General features: G+C 43.6%; 1 protein-coding gene across 1 annotated transcript in view; it reads left to right on the top strand.

Moving 5' to 3' along the window:
- EXT2 (exostosin glycosyltransferase 2) overlaps window positions 1-27,382 on the top strand; it is a 143,590-nt gene extending 116,208 nt beyond the window's left edge. Inside the window, exons 11-14 of the mRNA XM_038563513.1 lie at window positions 15,655-15,798; window positions 17,827-17,955; window positions 20,358-20,440; window positions 26,627-27,382. Of these exons, the coding sequence (XP_038419441.1) occupies window positions 15,655-15,798; window positions 17,827-17,955; window positions 20,358-20,440; window positions 26,627-26,765 (495 nt within the window). The 3' untranslated portion in view covers window positions 26,766-27,382. The remainder of the gene's footprint in view (window positions 1-15,654; window positions 15,799-17,826; window positions 17,956-20,357; window positions 20,441-26,626) is intronic.
- Window positions 27,383-27,917: the final 535 nt, after the last annotated feature.

Here is a 27,917-nt window from a genome sequence, read left to right as displayed (position 1 = left end):
CCTGAAATCCCTTTGGGTGTAATGAATCTGAAGCATAGGCAGACCGGTATAGTGTAGTTCCATGTGAAAAAGTGTCAAACTTCTGTGCATAGAAAGTGGGAAACTCCTTTGCTCCCTTGTGTAACAGGGAGATGATGGGCAGCCACACACCAGGAGTTGAAGGGAGAATGTGGCAGTTACTTTGATAGAGGACAGCCAGAGCAGAGAGGATGGTGAGCTGAGGCCTGTTTTGGTCATGGTTCTGCTGATGCCTCTTCCGAGGCCTCACATGTATTCAGGCACAGAGTTCCAGCATGGTTTTCATAAACGTGAGAGCATTTTAAGGCAGTGCTTTTGTTAGAGGGGTGGAAGCATCGATGTCCAGAGACCAGAGCCATTAAAGCAATGGGCTCCAGGGCTTGCTTAAGGAACACAAAGCACAGACCAAAGGGCAGCTTGCACACTGCATGCTTCCTGAAGTGAGAGAAGGAAGCATGGGGCTAATGTAAGAGGTAGGAGAGAGTGGACTCCAGAACCCCTTTCCAGAAGGTGGTTTACTAGTGCACGGCTAGGTAGCACTAACCTCATCTCCTGAGGTGTGTAGACTGGGTGGGAGGTTCGGGATCGCTGTGTGCCTGGTGACTGTCCCCAGCATTCCCACTGGAAGGCTGTGTAAAAGAAACACGGTGTCAGAATGTGAAGGGACCTTAGAGATCATCCTGTCACCTGATGTTTTATGACTTAGGAAACTGAGGTTACTTCTGTAAGGTGTGAAATGGGCATCGTTCCCCTGGAGGTACACCCCAGCGAGTGCCTGGGGGAGGAGAGGCCAGGCCATGTAGGAGACAGGTTTTTTCTTCCAGTGGCTGTGATTTGAGCCTACAGACATTTGGATTCGAGACCTAATACTGGGGATCATTATTTATTTAATTGGAAGAAAACACAGGGGTCATTTGCCTGTTTATATGGGTCATATTCCCTGTTGGAAGGCAGAAAGTTTGGGAAATGTTACATTCCCTTTCCAGCCCTGAAATCAGGAGCGAAAGAATGCTCTTCTCTGGCCCTGCGTGTTTCTGACTTGTTTGACAAGCTCTAGTGAGCTACCAGATGTGGAAATTCTTTTCAGCCTGGGATAATTTATTTATCTGTTTATGTATTTTACCAGGAAAGTATCTATTGAGTTCTTGATACTCATTTGCAAGGAACTCCTGGGGGAGCAGTAGCAGTGTATAGTGTTACTTGAGTGTTTGATTTTTTTTTTTTTTTCAAGTCTGTCTGCTTTTACTTCAGACCTAAAGAGCTGGGAAATAAAATGCAACTTGTTCCTCCTCCCCTCCCCCGCCTTTAAGAGCGTTTAAAACATGTGGCAGAAAATGAGCCAGGCGGACTTGGCTGAGTGTATGAACCCGTGAATTTATTTTTCCTTTCATACTTTGATCCTCATTTCCAACCATAAAAATTATTAGTAGCACTTAAGTGTTGAACATTTTTCACCTGAGAGATGTGGAACGCTCTTGGCTAAAATACTGGTTATAAAGTCAGTACTTCATGTGGGGATGGGAATTGGCTTAGAATGACTGTGTGTTAGGAACACAAAATGCTGATGCCTTTCTCTTACTGCCTGGGTATCCTGTAGCTGGCAGAGGCTGGTTGAAGCTTTTGTGTGCTAATAAATTATGAGAATTTCGTTATATTATTTTGTTCACAACAACCTAAGGTAATGGCAAGTATCAACGAATAGTTGTTGACTACAAGTATTCACTGAATCATGGCAAGACAGCAAAATAGCATAGAACGCCCCACTTTTTTTCTGGAGAACATAACACCATTTCTGAGTAGGTTCCCCTGGTATAAGAAGAACCAAGAGGAAAGGTGTCAATAGGAGAATGAGCGTGCTATGTATGGTCACATGAGGCAGTGAGAAGCAGACTGATACGAGGAGGGTGGAAGTTGTGTTTGGATTAACACTGGAAACTAGGTTGGTCAGGCAATATAGGGCCAGCTGAAAAGATTAAGGCAGTAAAGAGGTATTATAGGTTTATAAAAAGGTGTCTGGTCCAAGCAAATTTGAAACAACAGACACTGAAGACAGGGAAAGCTGGGTAGATGGAGGTGGAAAGTCAATAGACCTAAGGTTCAAATGGATGAAAGAACCAAATAGAAGGAAAAGACGGGCTTACTATAGCTCACATTTAATTTGCAATGAGGGAGCTTGGCTAATTGGAGAATTCCAGAGCTGAGGCTCTATGTAATAGTTATATTTTAAACAGAATTAGTAAGGTTTAACATACCTATATACTCCAGGGAGAGCAGAAAGATGATATGATCTGTGATTCTAAGTAAACTATCCCACTTTCTCTCTTCTCGGTAGAGGAGCTGAGAGGTGAAAACAGCTTATTATAGAATAGACAACAATCACCTCTTCTAAAAGTTAGCAGAGGAGTGGCTGGGTAGCTCAGTTGATTAAGCATCTGCCTTCAGCTCAGGTCATGATCCCAGGGTGCTAGGATTGGCCCGTGTTGGGCTTGCTGCTCAGAGGGGAATCTGCTTCTCCCTTTCCCTCTGGTCCCCCCTCACTCATGTTCTCTCTCTCTCTCTCTCACTGTCTCTCAAATAAATGGGATCTTTGAAAAAAGAGAAAGGGAAAAAAAAGTAAAAGCCAGCAGACAACTTAAAAAGAATGACTATCTCTGGCCTGTTCGTTTCTCTCCAAGCCTTCTGCCAGTGAGAGTGCCACAGATACTGGGTCTGAGGAGCAAATAAATGTAAAACAAGTGTTGGACTGGGTCTAAAGATTGTTTCTTGCAGACTTGTGGTTATGGTCCCTCTGATAGGAAATTAACTGCTTTCCTTCCTAGATGTAAGCCAGAGTCCTAAATTTGAAGATGTGCTCAGGTTTGTTGGGAATCCAGGAGGCTGTCTTCAGAAAAGTTCTTCTTGATGATACATGGAACTGCCTGTCTCATCCTGCCATGGGCTTTCGGGCAGGTTTACCCTTTGGGTTCATCCAGGGCTCCAAGAAACTCAGTTCTTACATAGCCACAGCTAATAAATAGGGAGCGTCCCTAAAGGAGGCCCAGAATGCAAGGGACATCCCTGTAGTGGGTGGATAATCTAATTTTTTGAAGTGTCTCAGCCTTCAGAAAGAACCAGTACCGTAGATTTCCATTCTTTAACCTTTTGGCTGACTTAGATCTTTGAGCCTTCACAGAATCTGATCCAGTGGGTTACTGAGAGATTCCAGCATTTCTTTCTGTCCCCTGAATGATGGACTATCCACATGACCACTAGCCCTAGTATTCAGAGTGAGCTGGCCCCATTTTTGGGATGCAAAGATTCAAACCTTGCCAAAGCTGTTCTGGGTCACAGCATTTGTGCTGGGTCTGACACTACAGCTTTACAGTATACCTAGAGCCATTTTGCCAGAGCTGAGCTTTTGAGAATTACACAAGTCTTATGACTTGTACGATATGCCCTCCTCATTAAGTATCTAGAGAAGTAGATGACTGTAAGTTCTTTGAACCTTATATATTATATACTATTATATCTGAGTGAGTGATAGTACCTTTCCTGAGCATGGCTATAATATCAGCACAATATTGAATCTTGAAAAAGACATCTGTCTGTCTTCCATTTTTCAATTTTCTTATGTACCCAAAGAATGGGCATTATGGAAACTGTTGTCTTCAGAAGAGAAACGGGCCAAACAGCCCATTTCAGTGAGCGCCTCTGCCCAGAAAGTATGATCAGAGTGTCCAAGGAGACACGTGGAAGAGTGTGGTCGAAGGTGGGTGGCTCTTTCTTAGAGAGTTCTCTCTCTAGGGTGTTCTTATTGCTCCTTGTTTTCAGTCCGGAGGAGAACTGGGGAATCTATCAGGTCTATCCTATCTCCAGCTTGCACTGATTTACACCCGAGGCTCCCGGGAGCCGGGGAAGCAGTGCATGTGGGCCACCGCTACAGCAAGAGCTGAAAGAAGACCCCTGAAGCCGCCGCCAGGAGCCCATGGAGGTGCTGAGAGGAGCCGCAGTGAAGTTTGACCTCTCAGAACTTTTCTAAAGCACCCAGTCCCCACCGGAGAATAAGGCAAACAAATATTAAGGGAAGGAAATCGAATATGTATGCTGAACCTTGAAGCAACATCTGAGCGTTTAAAAAAGTGCCCAGTTGGGAATTACAATAGAGTGACGCTTTTTTCTTCCCCACTGAGCAAATTAAAATTACAAGCTCAGAATTTATTTACCTAGCCATTAATGAAACATCAAATGCTCCCTGTTCTGAAGAGGCGGGAACATGCTTCCTGCTGGTGTATCTTATCATCCAAGAGTGTCTCCTCCTCACAGACTTCCATCCCAAATAAGTCAGGTGAGTGGTTTCAGTATGTTTTCCATAAGCATTTACTTTGTTTGCGCCAGGCAGTACTGGTGCTCTCCCCACCTTTCTACTCCAGGTGCTGCGTGCCCCCCAACTGTACCCCAGCATCTTTCCTGTCTGCAGCCAGGTTAGGTGCACCTGGCTTTGGAGCCCCACTCCTCAAGAACTGATACTTATGATGTGGGATAGTTATTTTAAAGAGGTGTCGATACACTTGATGGTTTAAATATGCATACTTTCCCTTCCCCCATTCAGATGGAGATAGCTGCAAAGATATTCCAACCTGAAAGGATCCATATGTTCGAGGGTTATTGTTCCAAAAGCTGCCTGTTGTCTTCTTGGGATTGATTACAGGCTTTGGCTGTTCCAGGAATTCAGAGCTTCAGAATTCAGCTCATGATTTGGGGATATGGGGAATTTGTCTTGCATGGGCTGCTTATCTGCCTTGATTTTGATAGAGTTGCTTCAGGGAGGTGTGTGGGCAGGACTTGGCATGGGGCCAGGGGAAATGAAAGCGGAGGCGGCATCCAGGCTGTGAACGGCTCCGGCTCCGGGGGCTCTCAGGGGGACAGCGTCTGTAGCTTTCCAGAGAACATTCTATGTTGTTCCCCAACGTGAAGCTGCATCCTTCATTGCCAGTTGTAAAACTGCTTGTGAGATCATGAATTTGAGGCAGTGGTTGCTGATGGCTGCATCATTAAAGAGCAATTGCACATTTTGGAAGAATAAGAAGAAAGCTTAAAGGATCCGAATAGTCTGCTGGCTTTAGAACTGTCATGACTGGGAACAATGAGTCTTTAGAAGGCAAGGTGGACCAGTCAGTCAGTGAGATGTTTATAGCTCACCTCTTAGGTCATATTCATTTCTTGGTGCTTGAAAATTGGTGCCTGGGGTTCTCATTAATCGTGATCGCGGTATATTTGCTACTGTCTGACTGGTTAGGATCAGGAGTTGGCAGCATTAATTTCTAGGTTCCCAACCAGCCTTTGAGTTAGATTGAAGATTTGAGGATTGCGGCTCTCATGTTGACACTCTACTCATTTGTACAGCCAGGCCGCTAATTACACCCGGGGCCTAGATCTCTGGGGCTGGATTGCAGAGCTCCTCTAATTTAGAGCGGTCCACTCAGGCAGGATTGTGTCTGCCCTATGTACTACTCTATGCCTAGTGCTTGACACATAGTGGATATTTGGTAAATATTGACTGAATGAGTGAACTTAATGTATTTGGACCTTGAATTTATATATATATATATATATATATATTCTGTGAGTAAAATTATAAGGAGTTGTTCAAAGTTAAATGATTCTGTGTTCTATATTCAGTGAGAGAATCCAAGTAGAGGTCTGCTTGCTGGCCTGCCAAACACCTAGGGAAGAATAATTTCATACTAACTACTTACCTGGTTGGGGACAATGGGATTCTCAACCCTCACTTTGTAATTTAACTTTATTCTTAAAATGAAATCCATAAAACTTTTTCCTTGTTCTCCACTTGTTCCTTTTTCCCTGCTTTCCTACCCCAACCCAGAAGTAATCTTACCATCCTCTTAACTCTTTGGGGGGGGGGGGGGCTTTTTCAACTGCATCCTTGCTTTCTTTCATCTCTAGCTTTTTATGCAAATGACATTAGCTTTTCTAAATGGTAAGCTCCTAAGTAACAAGATCTTTGCTTTATTTTTGTATTCTCTCTTTGAAGTATAAAACTGTCCCTAAAAACTATGCCTAGTGAAGGGCGCCTGGGTGGCTCAGTCAGTTAAACATCCAAATCTTGACTTCGGCCCAGGTCGTGATCTCAGGGTCGTGAGATTGAGCTCTGTGTCAAACTTCATGCTCAGTGTGGAGTCCACTTGAGATTCTCTCTCTCTTCCTCTGCCCCTCCCTCTGTGTGCACTTGTGTGTACTCTCTCTTGCAAAATAAATAAGTTATAATTTTAAGAAATTATGCTGAGTGAAAAAAAGCCAATCCCAAAAGGTTGCATACTATGTAATTCCATTTATATAGTCTTCTTCTTCAAATTATAAAATTACAGAAATGGAGACTACATTAGTGGTTGCCTGTGGATGGAGGGGAGGATGTCTCTAAAAGATCAGCAGGAAGAGCTTTGTGGTGACAGGAATACTCTGTATCTTAACTGTGTCAATGTTGTGTTGTAAAGTCACACTAGTTTTGCAAGCTATTGCCATAGGAGGAAACTGGGTGAAGCTCTGTTCATTTATTTCTTACAATTGCTTTTGAATTTGCAATTATCTCAAAATGTTTAATGGAAAAAAATAGTGGTGGCTCGGTAAGTATCTTTGAATTGAATGCATAAATAATTAATAATAGGACTACTCAGATCTCTCTCTCCCTAAGCTTTAATGATGATTTTAGCTTGCTGTTCGATTGCCTTTCTAAAACTTGATATTAGGATTAATATTTTTAAGGTAGATGGAACAGCTCTGGATTAAAAAAAATGCTGTTGAGAACATCCTTCTTTTTGACAGTTTGAACTTTATTCTAGTTTTTCCCTTATATTGTAAGCCACCCCAAGTCATTTTTTGGAAATGCTTGGGATATAAATAAATAATTTGAAAGATTCCCTCAACTGCTTGATTACCCACTAGGAGATTATGGGGGTTAAGCGGATGTATGGGGAGGGCATTATGCTGAATGAACTCATTACATAATCATTTTTGAACTGCATTGATGCTTTAGCCAGGATTACAGAGTATGGTCAGTGCTACTTCTTCCCTTTGCACAGTGAGAAAGAAACAGGGTTTTGGTCATTTTGTAGTAGCATCCCTGATGGCAAGTGGTAGAAGTCACCAGGGCAGTGACTTGAAGTAAGGAGAGTTTCCCCCCTTGCTGGACAGAGCTCAGATCTTTAGTCCCCGATCTTTTAAATTGAGCCTCACCAAAATCAACTTGAAATTCTGAAGGCTGGGTCATGGTTATTTACTAAAGTTTTGTTTCCACTCATGTGGGATTTATTTATTTTTATTTTTTATTTTTTTCATGTGGGATTTAAAGAGAGTAGCCATTTGACTTATGATCACTATTCTTCTTTTAACTTCATTGAACAATCCCCTGGGACCAGACTTAGAAATCGTACCCCTTCCCCAGAGCTGGGGTTATGGAAATACAAATGATTTCATGTTTAGTGGGTCTTAAGGAATGCAAGATTGGAAAACCCACGACCCAGTCGTGACCCATCCCATCCTTCTCCTGTCACCTCAAACTCACATCTGTCCTTCCCTTTGTTATTATCTCTCGGGAGATTCATTGCCTCACAAAAAATAGTGTTAAATTTAATCTTTTATTCAGCAGCCTTTTGCTTGTATCTCCTTTTCTGTCCTGGAGCCTCACAGATTACAAGATTCTAGTGGGCCCATGGATGTCACATGTGGGATCCCACTAGATTGGTGCACAGCTGACAGGACTTCCTTCTCTCAATGGTGCGAGCATGTGGCTTTCTTTCCAAATGGGAACCGCATTCATGGAGAGCCTTCAGCTTTTAGAAGACAAGTACCAAGGGGGAGCAAAGGGTTTTGTGGACTTCCCCACCTCCTCTCCTTACCCCATTCTACTTTCAGCTTGGACAGTGTGCACAATTGACTCTTCCTGTGTCTGCACAAGTACTGGTGGCGAACATGAACTCTGAATATGATTTCAGACATTCCCACCTGACCTTGTTTCCCAAGTGAGGGACTGAGCTTGGGGAGCTGAGGTGCTTTTTAGACTCAGAAGAGTGGGGGAATCCCATGACTTCACAAACAGATGCCTGGCCTAGGAGTTAGGACTGAGTCTAGACTTGAAGTAGGAGTGTGATATTAGGAGAACTAGTTCCTCTCCAGCTCTGTTTCCTCATCTGTACCATGAGGGAGTCGGACTGAATGAACTCTGTCTTCCAAATGGTCTCTTGCTGCAAATTTCTGAGGTCACATGGGCAGGGGGGCAGCAGCCCAAAAGGCTAGAAAGTGTGAATCTTCTCCTTACCATCTGCAGAAGGCACCTGGTTGCACCATCTGGTGAGCTGGCACAGGTAAGGATGAGGAGAAGGTGTTCAAACCACATTCTCCAGCAGTGCCTTTTGGATCGTGGTGACCACTGCAAGATCTAACAGCACACATTCCTCTATCAACTCTGGCCAATGCCAGCCTGTCTCTTTTGCCTTCATCACTGCCCTGAGCCTAAAGAAAGAACTTGAAAGGAATGAAGAGCATGTCTCCTGGAACCAAGGCATGAACCTTCAGCCAGATGGGGGCACATAGGATTGCTGCCCAAATCCCAGAAGCCTTCCATGATCCTGGCTTTCCTGTGCGGCTTATTTTAAGCAGACCCCTGTCTTGGGTTGGAAAGGTTTCTCAGGCAGACTGAAGTGATCTAACAGGTAAATCTTACTACTTAGCACAGTGTGTACATCTATTTGTCAAAACCAATCAGCATTAGGGAACTCGGAGTGACACCTGCAGGGCTCCCTTGCACTAGATGTCTAGCATTAGCAATTAGTTCATTGTGTCTCAGGCATGGACAGAGGCTCTTTGGCTTTTTGCAAAGCACCCCCTTGACAAAAACTACCAACCGCCAGTGTGATTAAAAGCATGAGCTGAAAATAAGGCCAATCAGGCTGGAGCTCTCCGTTCCACTTTGTTTCAGGAAATGCCAAATATAAAAGGTGAGCTCTGTTCCCAGAGGGCTGAGAGTGAATCTGATAACTGGCTCTTCTGTTAAAACTGGCTAGGAATTGGAATGCAGCCAGCTTGCCCTTTCCCATCTGGGCAGCAGGCGAGACAAGCCTGGGGAAAGAATGGCCACTAATTCAAAGACATTCACAAGTTGGGTTCCTTGCAGCTCTGCCTCTGCTGACCCAGACACGCATGACCACAGGGTTCAGGCTGGCTCCTAGAGTTCTCTTCTACTTTGATGGTTAGGGATTGACACAACCCAGGGGGCATGCACCAGGGAGAGAGGTGAAACCCTGGCCCGGTTTGATGCGCCTTGGATCTGTATTTGCTGCATTTCCCTCACCACTCCTTAGTCTGTCTCTGGGCTCCTGAATCCTGATCCATATGGTATCCCTCTCACCCAGTAGCAATATCCCTGTGGAACCGTGCCTTTGAAAGTGTGATGACTATAGCAGCCACTTCAGAGAGTTACTTTTCTCCTAAAGCTGACCCATGATTTCATAATTGTATATCCCAGATGGGCACCACCTGTTGTTACACCTTCCCCCTTCTCCCCTCCCTGGTCTGTTTCCTGAATCTGACTATGGTTAGCACACACCCGGGGTTTAAAATGCACTCTCTGAGCTGGCTTAGAATATAGTGCATTAGCTAGCCTCTTTTCAGGAACATTTATTGGGTACTCATATGTGTATGGCATTTTAAACTGAAGTTAAATAATGCAGGCCATGTACTTTAGAAGCTTATAACTTCCAACTGATCACAGTTGACGAGTTAGTTTCTTAGTAAGGAAAAATATATAAGATTTTAGCCCTAAAAGGACATTAGAAGTCACTTAATCCAACCCCTTTTTTGCAGATGGCAAAATGAAAGCAGGGCAACCTGAGCAGGTCGCTTGCACAACTCCTCAGTGGCAGAGCTAGTCCTTCATCATCCACTTTGACCAGGTCCGCATGGTGCACTTTTTCGTAGCATGTAATCTAGGTTGCCTCTTTTGCCTTTGAAACAAAGGTAGAAGATCTTAGTTTGATCACCTAGCATGGGGAAGCCACAGAAGACCTTGGAAGTTTAAGAAGAGAAAGAGAGAAAAAGAATAGATAACTCTGCAGAGAGCTCAGGGAGGGCAGTTGGGAGTCCAGAGAAGAGCAGATTTCCATAAGAAGTGGTTAGGACCAAGATTGTAAACATCAGAGTGGAAGGAAGCAGTTAGAGCATGGTATTATGTTGTTGCAGTCTCCATTTGAAGAGTGATGTGGAAATAGGCCCCAAATGTAAAGACCATTAAATTATTGCTAAGCCCTTAACTAAGGCATAGAGTTTTTTTCTTTTTCTTTTTCTTTTTTCTTTTTTTTAAGGGATAGAGTTTTAATAGAGGCTCTGTCTTCAAACTTGTGCATGATTAAAAATACATGAGATTGGTGTATACGGAGGACTACAACAGTACAATCGAGTAGTGGCATAGTGACCTGCGCATAGCCAGTGGAGCACTGTTACAGAGCTCTAGGGATTTAATGTGAAGTTTTAGATGCCCGCACTGCAATATATAAAGGCATCTGTTAGTAATGACAAAAGGCTGACCCCAGAGCATTTCCCTGAGGTAAAAAGAAAAAAGCTGAATTAGAGTGGGAGGTGGATAGTCAGGAGGAGAGGGGGTGGAATTTGAGTTCTTGCTCTTCTGGCTGGGAAGATGCTTTACTGTCTACATAATCGACTTCGTACTACACTGGGGCTCGATTAGAGAGGGCCCATCCTGCTCAGCTCCACTCCGTTTTGATCCCGTAGTCAGCTGCAGAGTTATAGATGAAGTGACAAGGATGGTATCTTGATTGTATCCAGCTGCCTGGAGTAAGTCAAGGGCAGAGAGGCCCCGCGTGAGGAACAGCGCTCACTCACGGCTCCAAAGGAATCTGAAATCCAGGACACCTCGGATGCTTTTCGAACAGCGGAGTTTAGCATTCTGTGACCCAGCACCACCCAATTAAGTCCCTGTGGAGAGAAGTCTGATAAATGGCTTCAGCTAATAGGAAGAAGATTGAAATCCTAACAGCATTTGGCCCAAAACTGAGCTGATGTTATTATGGTTCTTGCAAACAGGGGCAGAGTGTATGGATTGGAGGGCTTTGTTGCCTCAGAATAGCTATGGATTGGAGGAGAATGCAGCTTCCGTCCATCAGGGGTGTGACCCATGGATGCCTCTCTATCCGACCCCCCTCCAGCCCTCCCCCCAACTAGCCCACCTCAGTGGGTCGTGTGTAGTTATTTGTGCCTGGACCCTTGCAGAACCTCTTTAATTCCATGGAGGGGAAGCCAGGAGTGGGTACCAGTGTGACTGGACCAGGCAGGTGCCCGGTGCCAACAGAAGGAAACTGGCAGTGCATCTGATGGCGTGTGCCCAGGCCCCCAAACCAAACAGAAGCCCTGGCTCACATGCTATGTTGTTGCTCTGGGCTCTGTAAAACCGTAATAGTATCATATTATTTTAATCTACTGAAATCCAAACCCAGAGTAGGAACACAGCAGCAGCCTCACACATCTGAGGAAATGTTCGACATGGCTTCGTTTGTCTGCAGCTTTTATGATGGTGGCTGTGGCTGATTAACTCTGTTGGGTACAACATGGTGTTAATGAGGCCAAGGCTGTGGGTTTGAGAGATCTGTTAGGTGAACCGGTGTCACACAAAGGAAACTCCAGACCATGCTCAAGACCCGGGTCAGATATCCCGTAAAGGCATGTGGATGATCACAGGAGGACTGGGGAGGACGGTGTAATGACAGCGAATATCGCTTCCCTGCTTCTGGAAAAGCAGTTTAAAACATGTGCTTCAGTGATGGTGAATTATTACTGTGATCTTCACGCGCAAGGAGATCACATTATTATTAATGGTAACCGTTGATCAGTACTGTCGTTGACTTCCTTTCTGAATTAAGGAGAACACTAGCTCTGCCTGCGAGGGAAAGAGAAAGGCTCTTCGGGCCCTTCTTTATTGTCCACTTTTTTGCCTCCTGAGATCTTGCGTTCCACGTGTGCCTATGGAACACTGTCCTGTGTGGGCACTGCTTTTTGTGCTTGGGAAACCACAGTGAATAAGACAAAGCCTCTGTCTTCATGGAGATAAAATTCTGTGGGAGGAAAATACGTAATAAATAAGGAAACAATAAATAACTGAAACAATTTCAAGAGATTGGAAGTTTGGTGGAGGAAAGGACAGGGAGGAGATGTGATGAATAATGGCTGGGAGGGAGACAGTGTTTACCTTGGGTGGGAAAGTCTGAAAAGGCCTCTTTGAAAGGAGGTGACATTTAGGCAGAGACCTGACTGATGGGCAAGGGCTGGCTTTCTGAAGTGCTGGGACAACATTCCAGTCAAAGAAATAGATGAAGAGGTCATGATTCCAGAACAGCAAGGCCACCAAAAAGTGGGAGAATGTGGTGTGAGAGGAGAGGCTGGACATTGGCTGGGCCCTTTAGGGGGTGTTAAGGAGTTTGGCTATTATTCTTGGTCAGCGGGAATCCATTTTTTTGTTTTGTTTCAGGGGTGGAACAATTCTTGACGATTTTGGAGGGTGTTGGGTTGAAGTATGTCCTCCTAAACAGTTATGTTGAAATCCTAACCCTTAAGAAACCTGATTTGGAAATAGGATCTCTTTAGAAGTAATGGAGTTAAAATGAGGTCATTAGGGTAGGCCTTAATCCACTTTGGCTGATATCCTTATAAAAAGAAATTTGGACACACACATACACACTGAGGGAGGAAGGCTGTATGAAGACAAAGGTTAGGAGAGATGCATCTAATGCACCTACACGCCAAGGAGTGCCCAAAATTGACAGCCAGCCATAGAAGCTAGAAAGCAGCAAGGAAGGATGGTTCCCCTATAGGTGTCAGAGGGAGCAGGGCCCTGCCAACACCTTGATTTCAGACTTCTAGATTTCTGTTGTTTTAAGCCATGTGGTATGGTAACTTTGTTACAGTATCCCTAGCAAACTACAAAAGGGGCAGGAGGTGCTGGCACACGGCTCTGCCCTTGGGAAAGCAATGATGCACCCTCCGTGGACTCAGTGATATGTGGGTGTTGGGGAAGCATCTGTCTGCTGTAGCATATGACCATATGACATATATATATATATATGTCTATATACGGGTAAATATATAATGAAAATAAATATATAATGAAGATACACACACACATACACACACACACACACACACACACACACAACACAAACACACAGCCTGTTGGTTGAGATACCCTCAACTAGATCTTTTTCACTTTACCAGAGGGTTCCCCGGTAAACTTGAAAGTTGGGGCACCTGGGTGGCTCAGTCAATTAAGGATCTGACTCTTGATTTTAGCTCAGGTTATGATCTCAGAGTTGAGATTGAGCCCCACATCTGGCTCTGTGCAGAGTCTGCTTGTCCCTCTCCCTCTGCTCTTCCCCCTGCTTGTATGCTCATTCTCCCTCTTTGTCTTTGAAATAAACAAAGACATAAGATCTTTAGTAAAAAAAAAAGTGCAAAAAGTGCTCAGAACACTTACATTAACCTAAAGTGGGGCAAAATCATCTAACACAAAGCCTATTTTATAATATTAAAGTATTGAGTATCCCATGTAATTTATTTTAATACTGAAAGGGAAAAACAGAATAGTTGTCTGAGTACAGGATGATCTTAAGTGTACTGATTATTGACTGTCGGCAATTGTGTGGCGGACAAGCTGCAGCTTGCTGCCACTGCCCGGTGCATAAGAGAGGATCATACTACATATTGCTGGCCCAGGAAGAGATAAAAAATTTGAAGTAGGTTTCTACTGAATGCATATTACTTTTTTACCATCGTGAAGTCGAAAAATCATAAGTTGAACTATTGCCAGTTAGGGACCATCTGTATTCTAATATTCTTTTAGGAATAGTCCTGTTAGAGATATTGTGGAAATAATGGTTTGGGAGGGTGAGAGTGGAGGCAAGGACAGGCGTTAGAGGCCTATTAACAACAATCTAGGTGAGAGATGATGGTGGGTTGAGCTCAAGAGTGGGCTGGGAGAGTTGGTGAGAGGTGGTCAGAAGTAGAGCCAGCAGAACTTGCTGATGGATGGGGTGTGGGGAAGAAAGAAGTAGAGGAATAAAGACTGACTAGTGGCTTTTGGGCTGGGGCGGTCTGGGTAGACGATTTACTGAGATGGAGAGGATTAAGAGAATGGCATATCTGGGGATAGGGGCTCAGGAGTATGCATGCACTGGACATGTTAAGTTTGAGATGCCTATTGTTTATCCAGTTGAAGATATTGAGTAGTTGGTTATCTCAGGAACATTCTGGGCTAAACGAATTTAGAGATCAGTAGATTATAGAAGGTGTTAAAAAATGATTGAAACTAGCTGAAATGATTCAACTTGTTTAAAGAAGAGACCAGGGCACAGGACTGGACCCTCAGGAGTTCTGTTGTTTAGGGGCCTGGTAAAGGATGAGGAATCGTGGTTGCTGAGAAGTGGCACCATGAACAGCTACTAAGTTGTCCATACTTCTTAATGGCATGAACTTCCTCTTTAAAGGTTAAACTAAATTATATAGAAATACACGAGGAAAGTATTGGGAGTACCCCATCCCCAGTATACCAGATTCTGTTTCACAAAACTGTATCTAAGAGTCTTCCCAAATATGGAAATCAAGTTTTTGTTTTCAGTATGTTATAGATTATAGAATCAGACACATTCTTTCTACATGCGGCTTCTAAGAGGTCATAAGGATGGCTGTGTTCTCTAGGGAATTAGAGTTTTAAAAAAGTTTTTTTAGAAACAGACTTTCTAGGGCACCTGGATGGTGCAGTCAGTTAAGTGTCTGATTCTTGGTTTCAGCTCAGGTCATGATTTCAGGGTCATGGGATTGAGCCTCATGTCAGGCTATGTGCTGGGTGTGGTGTTCACTTAAGACTTTTTCTCCCTCTGCCCCTCTCCACTGCTTACTCGCTCACTCACTCAGTCTCTCTCCCTAAATAAATAAATCTTTAGGAACAGAGACTAAGTTTTCACAATGGCCAAATTTAATGCAAATGTGGGCAGTCAAGGGGCACCCGGGTGGCTTAGTTGGTGGTTCAGTGTCTGCCTTCAGCTCAGGCATGATCCCATTGTCCTGGGATTGAGCCCCACATTGGGCTCCCTGCTTGGTGGGGAGTCTGCTTCTCCCTCTCCTTCTGCCCCTCTCCCCCCACTTGTGCACTTGTTCTCTCTCTCCCTCTCTCTAATAAATAAATAAAATCTTCAAAAAAAAAAAAAAAAACAACCGAGGACCGTCAAGTTGCAGGAGTCCATGTATTCTTCACATGTGCGTACATTATGAATGGAACCTGTTTCCATAATCATGTGTTGAGAGATTGCATACCTTGGCCCAATTTAGTAAGCCGTTACTACATTACTTGAAATTTCCCAGCAATGGCAGGGGGATTTGGAGGAAATTAGAATCCACATCTGACTTTGAGTATTGACAGAGTAACTAGCCCCTGTTTAATGAAGTATCTTCAGAAGCCCATTTCAGCCTTAGCTGGTCAAGATCTGGCTCTGGGGAGTCTGTCTGTACCGTTTGGGTAACGTAGCACTGTGCCTGGTCACTGTCTGAACTGGGAAGTGATTGTGGATGTGTTTCTCCCCTCAGGTCTGGCGGGAGTTTCCTGACCGCTTAGTGGGTTACCCAGGTCGTCTGCACCTCTGGGACCACGAGATGAGTAAGTGGAAGTATGAATCTGAGTGGACCAACGAGGTATCCATGGTGCTCACGGGGGCAGCTTTTTATCACAAGGTAAGGTTGGGGGTGGGGCAGGCTGGGGCATGTGGGTCTGAAGTGACAAAACTGCATGCATGACACTTGTGCTGCGTGGCCCAATTGAATTTCTGCCGAGTGTAGGAAAAAATGTCCTACTCAGAGAGCTTACAGAGGCCATGTTGTAGTGGGTGTCAACTATACTTCAGTTAAAGAAAGAAAGGCTATGTTGTGTGGTTTTTGTTACTTTTCTTACTATGCAAATAATGCACGCTCATAATAGAAAATAGGGAAAATTCATAACAAATTTTATCTTATAAGAAAAGTCACACACATACAAAAAAGTCATTTGTAGTCCTATCACTTAGCGATAACCATTGTTATTGTGTAAGTGTTTTCTCCAATTTGCCTTTGGAGAAAACTTAGTTACTTACATATACTATTCTGTGTAAACATTCTCATTAGCCTGCTTTTTGCATGTATTATGAGTTCCTTTAACATCAACATTCCTTCATAACATAATTGCTATTATGGTATTCTACTAATATCCATAAATCATGTGTAACTATTCTTCTATCACTGGATATTTAGATTGTCTCAGGTTTTTTTTTGGCTATTTTAGATAATGCTTAATTTCTAATGCTTAGTGATCAATATCCATTTTCATAACTGTTTGTACTTGTGATCATTATGATAGATTTCTAGAAGTGGAATTATATCAAAGGGAATGAACATTTTGTAGAGGTTTTAAAATTATATATATGTCTGTTTTCTTCAGAATTGTTTGTGCCAATTTACATTCCCACCGACAAAATATAAAACTATGTTACTATAACCCATCTTGCATGAAATATATAAAAAAGGAAAATCAAACTGAGCTGGTTTGATAATTGAAAAAGGATCTCTTTTCACTATGATTTGACCACGGTGGTTGAAATTCCTTTTGTATCTTTTGTATTTCCTCTCTTCTGAGAATCATCACTTCACATTTTTTACTTTTTTTATTAGGGAGAGGTTGAAATTGCTTTGGACTTTAGAATATTCAGTTTGATGGTAGAGTGCTCCTGGGATTGTATGGTTGAATTGACTATAATACCTTGTCCCTTGTCATCAGTTGTACAAGGTACTGATGTCAGGAGAACATCTGCTTCTCTCTCCGGCCCAGTGTAGTTAATTTAACAGAATTGTGTTATATTGATTGCATGTTGGTTTCTCAGCGCTGCTGTGTACTTTTCAGGGCTCTCAGTCCAGAAATGGGTTTTGTTCTTAGCAATAATTGAATAAGTTTATAATTCTTGGGGTTTATGGTCATATACTGTGTACATTCCCCCTTGTCCATGAATTTCTGCACTATCTCATACATGTCGGTTATGGCAGCTTCAAAACTGCCTCATTTGGGGGTGCCTGGGTGGTTCAGTCATTTGAGCGTCTGACTCTTGATTTCAGCTCAGGTCATGATTTCAGAGTCCTGGGTTCAAGCCCCATGTTGGGCTTTGTGCTCAGCATGGAGCCTGCTTGTTTCTCCCTTGCCCTCTCCCTCTGCCCCTTCCCCCTGCTTGTGCACACACACACCTACTCTCTCTCTCTCTAAAATGAATAAATCTTAAAAAAAAATAATTGCCTCATTTTGTATTTTTTTTAAAAAGTGCACACCTTTGTAGTGTCAGTTTGCCATGAGTTTGTCTCTGTTTCTATTTGCAATCTGTGGACAGAAAGTAGAACATAAGATGGAGTACTGTGGCTCAAGGTGAAGAACTGAGTAGAGGTCAGTGTGTAGTGTGTCTCTGGCTGATATTTTATTTATCAAACATAGGATATATGAGCTTGAAGGGCCTGCATCCTATAAGGGCTTCACAACCTATCTCTCTTCTACAATAGGTGACGTTTCAAAGAATGACAGTATTAAAGATTCTTTGTCTTCTGTCCAAAAGCATTCTACTATTTCTTACAGCCTTGTGTAATCCTAGGAGAGAAGGCTTGTCCCCATGCCATGAGTAAATTGCCCTTTGACTATCAACCATGGGACAGTGCTATTTGAATCTTTCCTCTTTTTGTCTCACCTGACAGTATTTTAATTATCTATATACCTACAAAATGCCGGGGGATATCAAGAACTGGGTGGATGCTCATATGAACTGTGAAGACATTGCCATGAATTTCCTGGTGGCTAACGTCACGGGGAAAGCTGTCATCAAGGTAAGACATCCTGGTCTGGCTCTGCCACTAACTTTGTGATCTTGGGCAAATTTCTGTTTCTCTGGGCCTGAGAAGTTCTGATAAGTATAATTGAAGCATTGGATTATATGAACTTTAAGCTCCCTTCCAGCTTTAAGATTTTATGATTGATGTAGTCACATTTTAACACTGAAGCTAGGCTTTGATAATGTAAACATGTTTTCTTTTTCTATATGGTTTCTTTAGTTATAGTTTTTAATCTCCAGTATCAGAGATAAAGGCTGTGATGGTCAATCTACAAATCATGTTTTAAAAATTTAATTATATTCTCAAAGCTGATTTGGAATCTAGATCTGTTAAAGAATGCAACTTACATCTTTCTTAAGGTAGCTGGTTTTTATTTTTTATTTTTTATTTTTAATTTTTATTTTTTTTATTTTTAAAAAATTTTTTTTAAATGTTTATTTATTTATGATAGTCACAGAGAGAGAAAGAGAGAGAGGCAGAGACACAGGCAGAGGGAAAAGCAGGCTCCGTGCACCGGGAGCCCGACGTGGGATTTGATCCCGGGTCTCTAGGATCGCGCCCTGGGCCAAAGGCAGGCGCCAAACCCCTGCGCCACCCAGGGATCCCCGGTTTTTATTTTTTAAAGACACTGAAGAGGGGCACCTGGGTGGCTCAGTGGTTGAGTCTGATTTTGGCTCAGGTCGTGATCCCAGAATCCTGGGATCCAGTCCCACATCATGCTCCCCGCAAGGAGCCTGCTTCTCCCTTTGCCTATGTCTCTGCCTCTCTCTATGTCTCATGAATAAATAAAGTCTTAAAAAAAAGACATTGTGAAGATAAGTACATCTTTGTACAGTTATAACTGTAGTTTTTCTAAACATTGTTTTTAAATATCAATCACCAGTTTTTAAAAGCACCTTTTCCATAATGTGTTAAAAGCTGAGAGTACATGAGGATCACACAAGGGGGAATGCCTGGGTGGCTCAGTGGTTGAGCATCTGCCTTTGGCTCAGGGTATGATCCCGGAATCCTGGGATCCAGTCCCACATCGGGCTCCCCACAGGGAGCCTGCTTCTCCCTCTGCCTGTGTCTCTGCCTCTCTCTGTGTTTCTCATGAATAAATAAATAAAATCTTAAAAAAAAAAAAAAGGATCACATGAGTATCTCTTTATCTGTAAATGGGTGTCTATTCCTGAAACATAGATTTTGCTCAAACCAGATCCCCAGAAACAAAGAGAGTTTACTTTTTTCTTTTTTTTTTTTTTTTTTTTATGAGTAGAATCATCCTAACCTTTTTTCCTTCTGGATTAGAATTCCATATAAAAATGGGCAGTGCTTCTAGGCCAGATTCTATATTGGAATCTTTGCATACTGGAAGCTTACATTGGAAGCGTGGTGTGGCATTCCCCACTGATTGTTCATGCTATGAACTGATGGGAGAAGCCCAATTAAACTGAAGTGACCGGGGAGAGAGGAAGAGTCCCTGTCTGAGCTCTGTAAACTTGGCCCAGGCCTCACCCTGCTGCAGCGCTCTAACTCAGTCAACAGTCACTGCAAGAGAAAGTAAAGCATGTAAACCACAAAACTAAGTTTTAAAGGAACCCCTCTTATCTCCAAAATTGCTTTTTGATGTGCTTCAAGATATTTTTAGCTGTGCTTGCTTACTCCGGACAGTCGTTGCGGCATCTGTGTGCTTCTTAGCCTGGCCTTAGTTATCTAGCTTTCTCTCCTCACCCCCCACCTCTCTATTGTTTACTTAGCTTCACTAGGTTAGGATAACAGTCTCCCTGGGTTTGCTAAGAAAACCATTAGAAGTTTAAGGTTTGGGAGAACAAGAGGGAGAGTCAGGGAAAAGAATTCCAAGGGTGAGGGGGACCATTGGATTTTTTCCTGATCGAAGGGAATTGCAAAATAACCTGGCATCTTCAAGAGCATGGCGCTGTTCATAGCATTTGCCATTAGCTGGAAGAACGAAAAAGAGTGCCTGTTGGAACTAAGGTTACGGTGAAAGTTATGGGAAGCTGTATTTCATCGCCCTTATGGCTGCAAGAACAAATGGTGTTTATACAAGGACCTTGGCAGTGAGAAAACAGTCATTAAACAGGAATTAAGGAGCTTGTCATCACCACTTCTTTCCAGTTACAGAAGGCAAAAGCCCTCCAAGCCTTTTTTATTGGGCCCTTGTGAGTTGTGCTGTTGGCCAAGCCAGACAGAATTGAATGGAGGAATGGTGAGAGGTGTGTGTGTGTGTGTGCGTGTGCGCGCGCGTGCACACACGCATGCGCATGCACACGTGTGGGAGGAGTAAGCAGCTCAGCTTACAGAGCAGATGCACCACTGTGCACAGTGGTGTCACAAACATGATTTTACTGTCCTTGGCACTAACAACCAGGTATATTTTTTTATTCCTCTGGCAGGTAACACCACGAAAAAAATTCAAGTGTCCTGAGTGCACAGCCATTGATGGGCTTTCACTTGACCAGACGCACATGGTGGAGAGGTGAGTGAGCCTCTAACCAGAAGTTTGCCCTAGCCTCTGATCCCCATTTCCTGCCTTGGTCCTGTTTATGGGACTTGTTGGAGATATAAGGACAGCAGCTGGTAGCCATAGTCACCTCCTTTTGCACTGTGGGAATTGGGTTAGTTCAAGCCCAGGTCACCCAAAGAATTAATTTGGAATGCTACTCACTCAATTTGTAATGGCTGGAAGGGTCTTAAAAATATAGCTGGCCTTAAGCTCCAGAAGTCGGATTCTCCATGTGGACTAAGCATTTAACTATCCACAGTCATTTGAGTGGAAGATAGTTAATTCCAAGAAAATACTAGATTGTTTTTCTGGATAGTATCTCCATGTGACAATAAAAGCTTGATTAGAAAGCATTAAACCAAACCCAGAGACAAGTTACCTTTCCTGACCTACCAAGAACAGAATTGAAAGCACAGCTCTTTACAGAGAGACAGAAAAGAAGAGGGCAGCTCTGAAGTACTCCTTTTATCCCAATTTGGTCAGTTACTCATCAAGCACACCTTTCTGTGGAATGTGATACTGAGCCTTGTAGGTGAGTGTAAAACAAGTGAGAGGCGTGTACATCTTCCCTGAGGACCATGATAATCTTATAGTAGACCTAATTGTTCTCAGTTGTATCCCACAGGTCCCCCAGCTTGGCATCTCCTGAACCAAACCTAATTCTCCTTACATGGGTCAGCAAGCTTGGACATCCAGGTGCTCTGTTGTCAAGGGACCAGAGTGCACTCAGAGAGTGTGAGAGTAGCCTTTTGGAATAAGATATCTAGTTTGGGTTTCCAGAGGGCTCAGATGGATCTTCTTGCAGCATCCATTTCTGAAGTGTATCAGCCATGTTAAAGTCCTTAATGCCTGGAGGATTTTTTGTACAAAAAGATTGTTTCACTTGGCCTGGGTTCTTCTATAATGCATTTTTCTCCTTATTTTTTATTCTTATCCTCTAAATAATCCTTTACCCTTTCATATATAAATATCTTACCCAAATGACATGACTTTTATCAACTGTCATGTGAAATAATACATTATTGTGATTTTGGAAACATCTGTCACTAGTATCATAGGAATTACATAGCCAAGGGCAGCGATAGTAACTGTCACAGCTCATTTAGAAGAGACCCCAATTATGGTTATATTGGAGTACTTGAAATTATTATTAAACCTACCTCCATTCTTTGTGTTTGGGAGAATTCATAGCGTGAAGCAATTGAATAATTGATTGGGCTGAGTGAAAATGGTGAGGTTATATGGTATAAGATAGAAATTTTAGGAAGAAAAGTTGGCCTGGTAATGGCCTGGAAGTTCATGCTAAAGCCAAACAACAATTCTGGAGCACCACCGAGATAGCAGATGTAAAGAGACTTAACATGCAGTGAGAGAGATTTAAGTTAGATATTATTATTATTAAACATTGAAGAAAGTATCTAAGGGAGAGGTGGGGGCTTCCTCTTGGGAATAGGCTTTTGAAAATAGATTAGGTGACTGCCCAGATGTTGTTAGGCTTGAATTGGATTCTGTCAGAGTTTATAATTAACAACGACAAATATATGCACACACGTGTAAGTGTGTGTGTGTGTAACAATCCAAAGCTATATGTGATAAGTGCCATAAGGGAGGCTCCAAATGTTATAATTGATTGGAGGAAAGAGAAATGACTTCTCGCTAGGTCGGTTACTAGGAATAATTTTGTAAAAGATGGCTCTTGAAGTCAGCCTTTAAAGATCATTAGGATCCCTGGGCAAGAAGAGGAGATCCCAGGCAGGGGAGACTGGGTGCTTGAAGATTCCAGTCAGCAGGATGAAGGTGTATCTGGCAAACAGTTAGGAGTCCAGTCTGGCTAGAGTGTAGAATTCTGGCCTGTTGGTGCCATACCCTAAAGAACTACCCAGTGAAGGAGTTTGAACTTGCTTCTTTAGGCTCTGGTACACCATTGAAGGTTTTTGAACAGGGGAGCTTGATCAGAGTATTGTTTTGAGATTCATTTGGAAGTAGTGTACAGAATGGAATGGAGATGAAGGAACTGAAGAAAACAAATTTGGAAAGCTTGAACTAAATTGCATGTAGGAAGGAAGGGATGGATTGAATTGTAAGAGATTTTTTTTTCTCCGCAAAGGAGGATATGCTAGAACTTGAGGTTATGGGGAGAGAATTGACGGTGGGAGCATAGATGTTAAGTCAGGAAGAATGATAGTACCGTCAGCAGTGTGAATGATATAGTTCGGAGGAGACACCAGTTAAAGGAGGAGGCGGTGTGGATGGTTGCACCTTCAGCAGTGTGATTAATGAGGACAGGAGGAGATTTGAATCATGGCTGAAGTTGGAGAGCAATAAGGCAGATGTGGAGATGTAGATACGGAGCAAGCATTTGGAAATGTGGAACTAGACTTCAGGAAGAAGATGAAAACAAAGGTAGATATTGAAAAGACATCTGCCCAGGGGTGGCCATTGACTGGAGAAAAGGCAAGGACAGAATCTTGAGAAACTGACATTTAGGAGGCAGAACGAGTAACTGAGAACAGAAGCAGCCACGGTGAGGCCATGAGAGAACCACGGTCTGCAGTGCACAGAAGCAAGGGAGGAGCAAGGAACACGCAGACTGGGAAAAGGTCTTTGACATGAATGGTCAGTGGTGACCTTGAAAAAAATAATGCCAGGAAGTGATGGGGCTTAAGGGTTATGGAGTGTGAGTCTGTGGTGAGGAAGTGGAGTTAGTGAATGTAGAATACTCTTTGGAGAAATTTGAGAGGGAACGGAGGAAATCAGTCTTGAAATCAGAAACTGGGAGCAAAACTATTTGGATTAAAGATTGAATCACTAAATGATTAAATGAGGCACTTAAATCGGGAGGGAGGAAGGTATGATTTAAGCCATCTTGGGTAGACCAAGAGATGGAGTTACAACTGAAGAATTGTTCATTTGCTGGGTTGTGGGTTTTTTTTTTTAATGGTTCGCTTTCCAGAATTCACATTTTGCACAAAACAGTGAAAGAAGTTAACCGCGTTGCAAGTTATGACCTTCTGTTAGGTCTTATGGTTTAATAAGTTTATTTATTCTCATATTTGGGGTCTTGAAGCAGAAATCGCGTTTGTGTCTGAGAGTAGCTCTTACTGCCCAGCAGACATTTCCAGGATCTACTGTTAATTCTTTACAAACCAGAAAACCAGAAGACTTTGTAACTGTTCATTTTGACCAGTAGCTTCACCAGGCTAAGGCAATATGGCAGACAGTGCTGCTCTTAAGAAAAGGAACATTGTATTTTGAATCAGTCCCATCTTTGTTCAAATTATGGGTTTGCCATTTAGTAGCTGTCTGACTTAGAAAAACTGATTTGCCTTATCCTGAACTCTGGTCTTTTCATCACCTAAAATAGATATATTAACATCTATCAAACTTACAGTGTCCATTCATGGGTTCAACAAATACCTATTGAGCGTCTTTGTACCGAACACTGTGTTATGTGCTGGAGATGAATGCAGTAATAATATTGGAAAGCCTGTAGCACGATGCTGGGCAACATTAGTTTCCTTCCAGTTTCCTCCAGCACAGTCCTAAAGGCTCCAGGTTACTTTAGGTAATTGTATGTGTTTACAAGGAAAACAGAAAACCGTTAGTCCTTTCTCCCCCAGACACTTCCAGCACTTCAGAGGTAGACATTGGCATTTCTGAGCCTGTTCATACTAGATTAGAAAACCAACCCAGGGAGCATTTACTGACGAGATGGCTGGATCCCTGATGGAACAACTCAGGTGAGCCTCCAGCAACCAGCCAAAATCACCATCTACCCCAACCTGTTGCCCAGCCTAGATCTCTTGTGTGAAAAGAGAGTGGGAAACCCTGTTAGTACCTGGCAGGAGAGTTAAGGACCTTTACCACTCAGTGGCCAGCGGCTTCTCCAGTGGCTGTGTGGAGAGAAAGAAGCACTCAGGAGGCCTGGGTTAGCCAGGGGCAGCTGTCAACAAGTCAGCTGGCCTGAGCCCCCAGTGGCCTCTTGCCTGTGGCTCGGCCCTGTTGGCAGATCTAGGTATAGAGGGGGCATTGTCCTCGGTACTCTCCAACGGGCTGTGGAGTCACTGTCCTCTGCCAAGAGCCACGGTTCTTTAATGTGTGCTCACTGGTACCTGTGCTGGGCGAGGCTGGGCTTTGCTGGCCAGAGTCTACGGGCGTGATGACCGGAAACTGGAAGAATCCGTACATGTTTATTGGCAGAACAGCTCCTGAAAGTAAGACCTTGGAGAGACTGACTTTGCCGCCACCTTGACCCTCTACTTGGAGGAGAGGGAAGTCGCTGTGCTTGCTCAGTACTTGCTTTGTGGAGATTCCTCCAACTTTCCCGGGATCCCCTTGGACGCCCACCTCCTGAGTCTCACAAGACTGCCAGCAGGAGGGAAAGTCCCTTACCTGCGAGTTATGGTAGTGTGATGGAAAGCACAAAGGCTCTCCTGCCAGTGTAGAGACCCAGCTCTTGGATCATTTCCACTCTGGGGCCTTGTGTAGAGACCCAGCTCTTGCATCATTTCCACTCTGGGGCCTTGGGCCTCAGCTTTCACTGCTCGGCCCTTAATAGGAATCTACTGTAAACCAGCCCTTGGATACCTCAAGGGGGCTGCCTTAAAGAATCAATGAAATCATATTTTTAAATTGTCTGGCACATAGTAGGTACTCAACAGTGGTTAATTTCCAGCCTCTCCATTTGGACTCTGGAATTATGTTCATAAATACATTTATATCATCTCATAATTAAGATTTTTTAGTCTCAGGAGCCAGACTGCCTGGCTTTGGCTCTGCCTTTTATTGATGTTATCTGACCTTTGGATGTGTTCCTTAGCTTCTCTGTGCCTCAGTCTTCCCAGTGTAAAATTGGAATGATCATAGGACCTACCCTGTGGCATTTTTGGTTGGTGGAGTGGGTTCCTGATCTACATAGGGCATTTGTAACATAGCCTGGAACTATGATACATAGTAGTTGTCGCTTTGTGGTGCTGGACAGTGGTATTATTAGCCAGAAGAGCTTCGAATGACACGGTAACACATTCTTTTAGAAACATAATGACCAAGAGAAGAGAATTGATGACTGGCTTCTTTATTAATTGATTTCTTCCTCAAGCTCCAAAGATTCAAAAACTTGTGGATTAAAATAATTTGAAACAAGGCTTCCAGTATCTCAAGACAGAGGAGACTTCCCATCTGTGTCTTGAAATCCAGCCCCTCTTGGGTTAATGGTTCTGCCTAATGGGTTTGATCTTACTGTAGCTCTCAGCTGCCTGGGCCCAACTTGAGGGGAGACAGTACTGACCCTTCTGAAATCCATCCTGGAGGTCCCCTTCACTTCAAAAGCCATGTTTGCAGGCTTGTTTTTCCCCTCTGGTCTGGATGCTGGAGCGTCCTCCCAGCTGTCACACTCAGTTGGCCTGATTGACCAGAACCATTTCCCACCAGCCTGCCTAACCTGCTCACCTCGGAGGAGGCTGCTCACCGGCTTCAGGGGGTGGTATGGCGGCAGGGGCACCCCCGGCTCCCCTCCTGCAGAGCCTATGGCCTGTTCTATCACTGAGCCCCATGTCCCTACACGTTCTGACAAGGGAACTGGGTGCCAGCTCTCAGCTGGCCAGCAGTTCTAGGATCACTGTGAATAAATTGGTTGAATGAGTGCAGGGTTTATTGTTTGGAGGTGAGGCTCACTGCCCATTACATTCTTTTACCTTTCCTTGCTCCAGGTGTACGGTCCTCGCTGAAGCTCAGATCCAGGTGCCTTTTTCCTCTCCAGCCTTTGCCTTCTCTTTAGCTGGCGGAGACGGGGTTAAGAATGGTTGGCAGCTAATCCACCTTGGTTTGAGGCCTGCTTGTACAGAGGGGGAAGAATGACTGGAATTTGTGGGGGAGGGGAAGAGTTCTTCTGACCTCTGCGGGCCCATGTCCTCCAGACAGCATCCCTGGTTCACTCTCTCCCCCTGAACAATAGTCACAGCTCCCCCAGATCCCTTCTTCTGCCCATACCCTCCCTACCTTTTACAAGAACCTGGGAGCAGCCTGAGGATGCTTGAATGTCTTTTGTTGATGCTGAATAGGATGTGTTTTGCTCTCATCTGTCAGCCTCTTGAACGTTTTCTGTTTTCCTCCCCCTTCCCCTCTCATCCATCACCTGCCTCCCCTCCCCAAACCCCTCAGGTCTGAGTGCATCAACAAGTTTGCTTCAGTCTTTGGAACAATGCCTCTTAAGGTGGTGGAGCACCGAGCAGACCCTGTCCTGTACAAAGATGACTTTCCTGAGAAACTAAAGAGCTTCCCCAACATCGGCAGCTTATGAAACAGGCCCCTGGCGGGGGTCCTGAATGTTAAGCTTGGACGGAGGAGGAGAGCACAGCCTCCCTGACACTCTGATATCAGGGTGTGGGGGATCTTCAATTGACGTGCTGGACTGTGACACCTAACCTGCTTCTACCAGAACCGGAACCTAAAGAGAACATCTAAGCACCTTGAGTGGTGCACACCCTGTTCTAGTGTTTTTTATCACCTCCAATGGGCTCTTGTTGAATATGCCAAATGGAAGTCTTTGTGGCATGCTCTCAATCTCAGGTGCCCTTTGTTTGCAATTCTAATAGGACAATCTTAGAGGAGAAGTCACTGCCCCTAAGACTGGAGAAGACCAACCTACTGGCCATATTAGATTTGGGGAGCCACGTACATAGCTTACCTTTAGCTACTTCAAATCAATTGAGTTCTTAGGAGGAAAAGTCAAACCAAGAATTTGGTGCAAAATCCCAACATCTTAGTGGGATTTGACATATGCCCTGGGTCCTGGGACACTGGACCCATGTGTAGGCAGAGGACCGAGTACTGAATTGGGATCCTGTAAGTTCCATGAACCATTCCTCTTTGGTTTGGCTTTTTGATATGATTAAAATAATTTTTTATTCCTTTTTATACTATGTGTTAAATGCTGATTATTGGTAATCCAAGAAATTTTTTTTTCTTTTTTTCTTTCTTTCTTTTTTTTTTTTTTTTAATATATTTACCTCCATCTTCTGGTTAATTCCAGTCTACCGTCCGTGTCTGGGAGGATATGGAGCCAGGATAAATATCTGGTGTCATGTGCATCAAGTAGAACATCCCCAAACCATAAACATTCTAAGAGAAGATGTCTTCGAAAACCTCCAAGGGAATCTGTTTGCTTCTTGATTAGATGAATGGATTTTTTTATAGGTGTTCTCTGGGAAAGCACAGGGCCTCTACTAGCCATACTCTGATGCTCTAGCTGGTGCCATGTTGTAAATGTCGAGGGAGTTGTGACCTCCACCCCAAGGGGATGCCAAAATTTCCCTCATTCTTTCGATGTAAACTTAATGTTAGCCAGGGAGGTTCTGGCTAATGTTAAATGCGACTATAACAACTGCTTTGCAATAGTTGCCGGTATATTTAAATCGTTAAATTTCAGCATTTAGTAATACTGCACATGTGT

The sequence above is a fragment of the Canis lupus genome, chromosome 18, assembly GCF_011100685.1.
Source record: "Canis lupus familiaris isolate Mischka breed German Shepherd chromosome 18, alternate assembly UU_Cfam_GSD_1.0, whole genome shotgun sequence".
NCBI lineage: Eukaryota > Metazoa > Chordata > Mammalia > Carnivora > Canidae > Canis > Canis lupus.
Note: the sequence above shows the minus strand (reverse complement) of the source record. Positions and strands in the feature narration are given on the sequence as shown.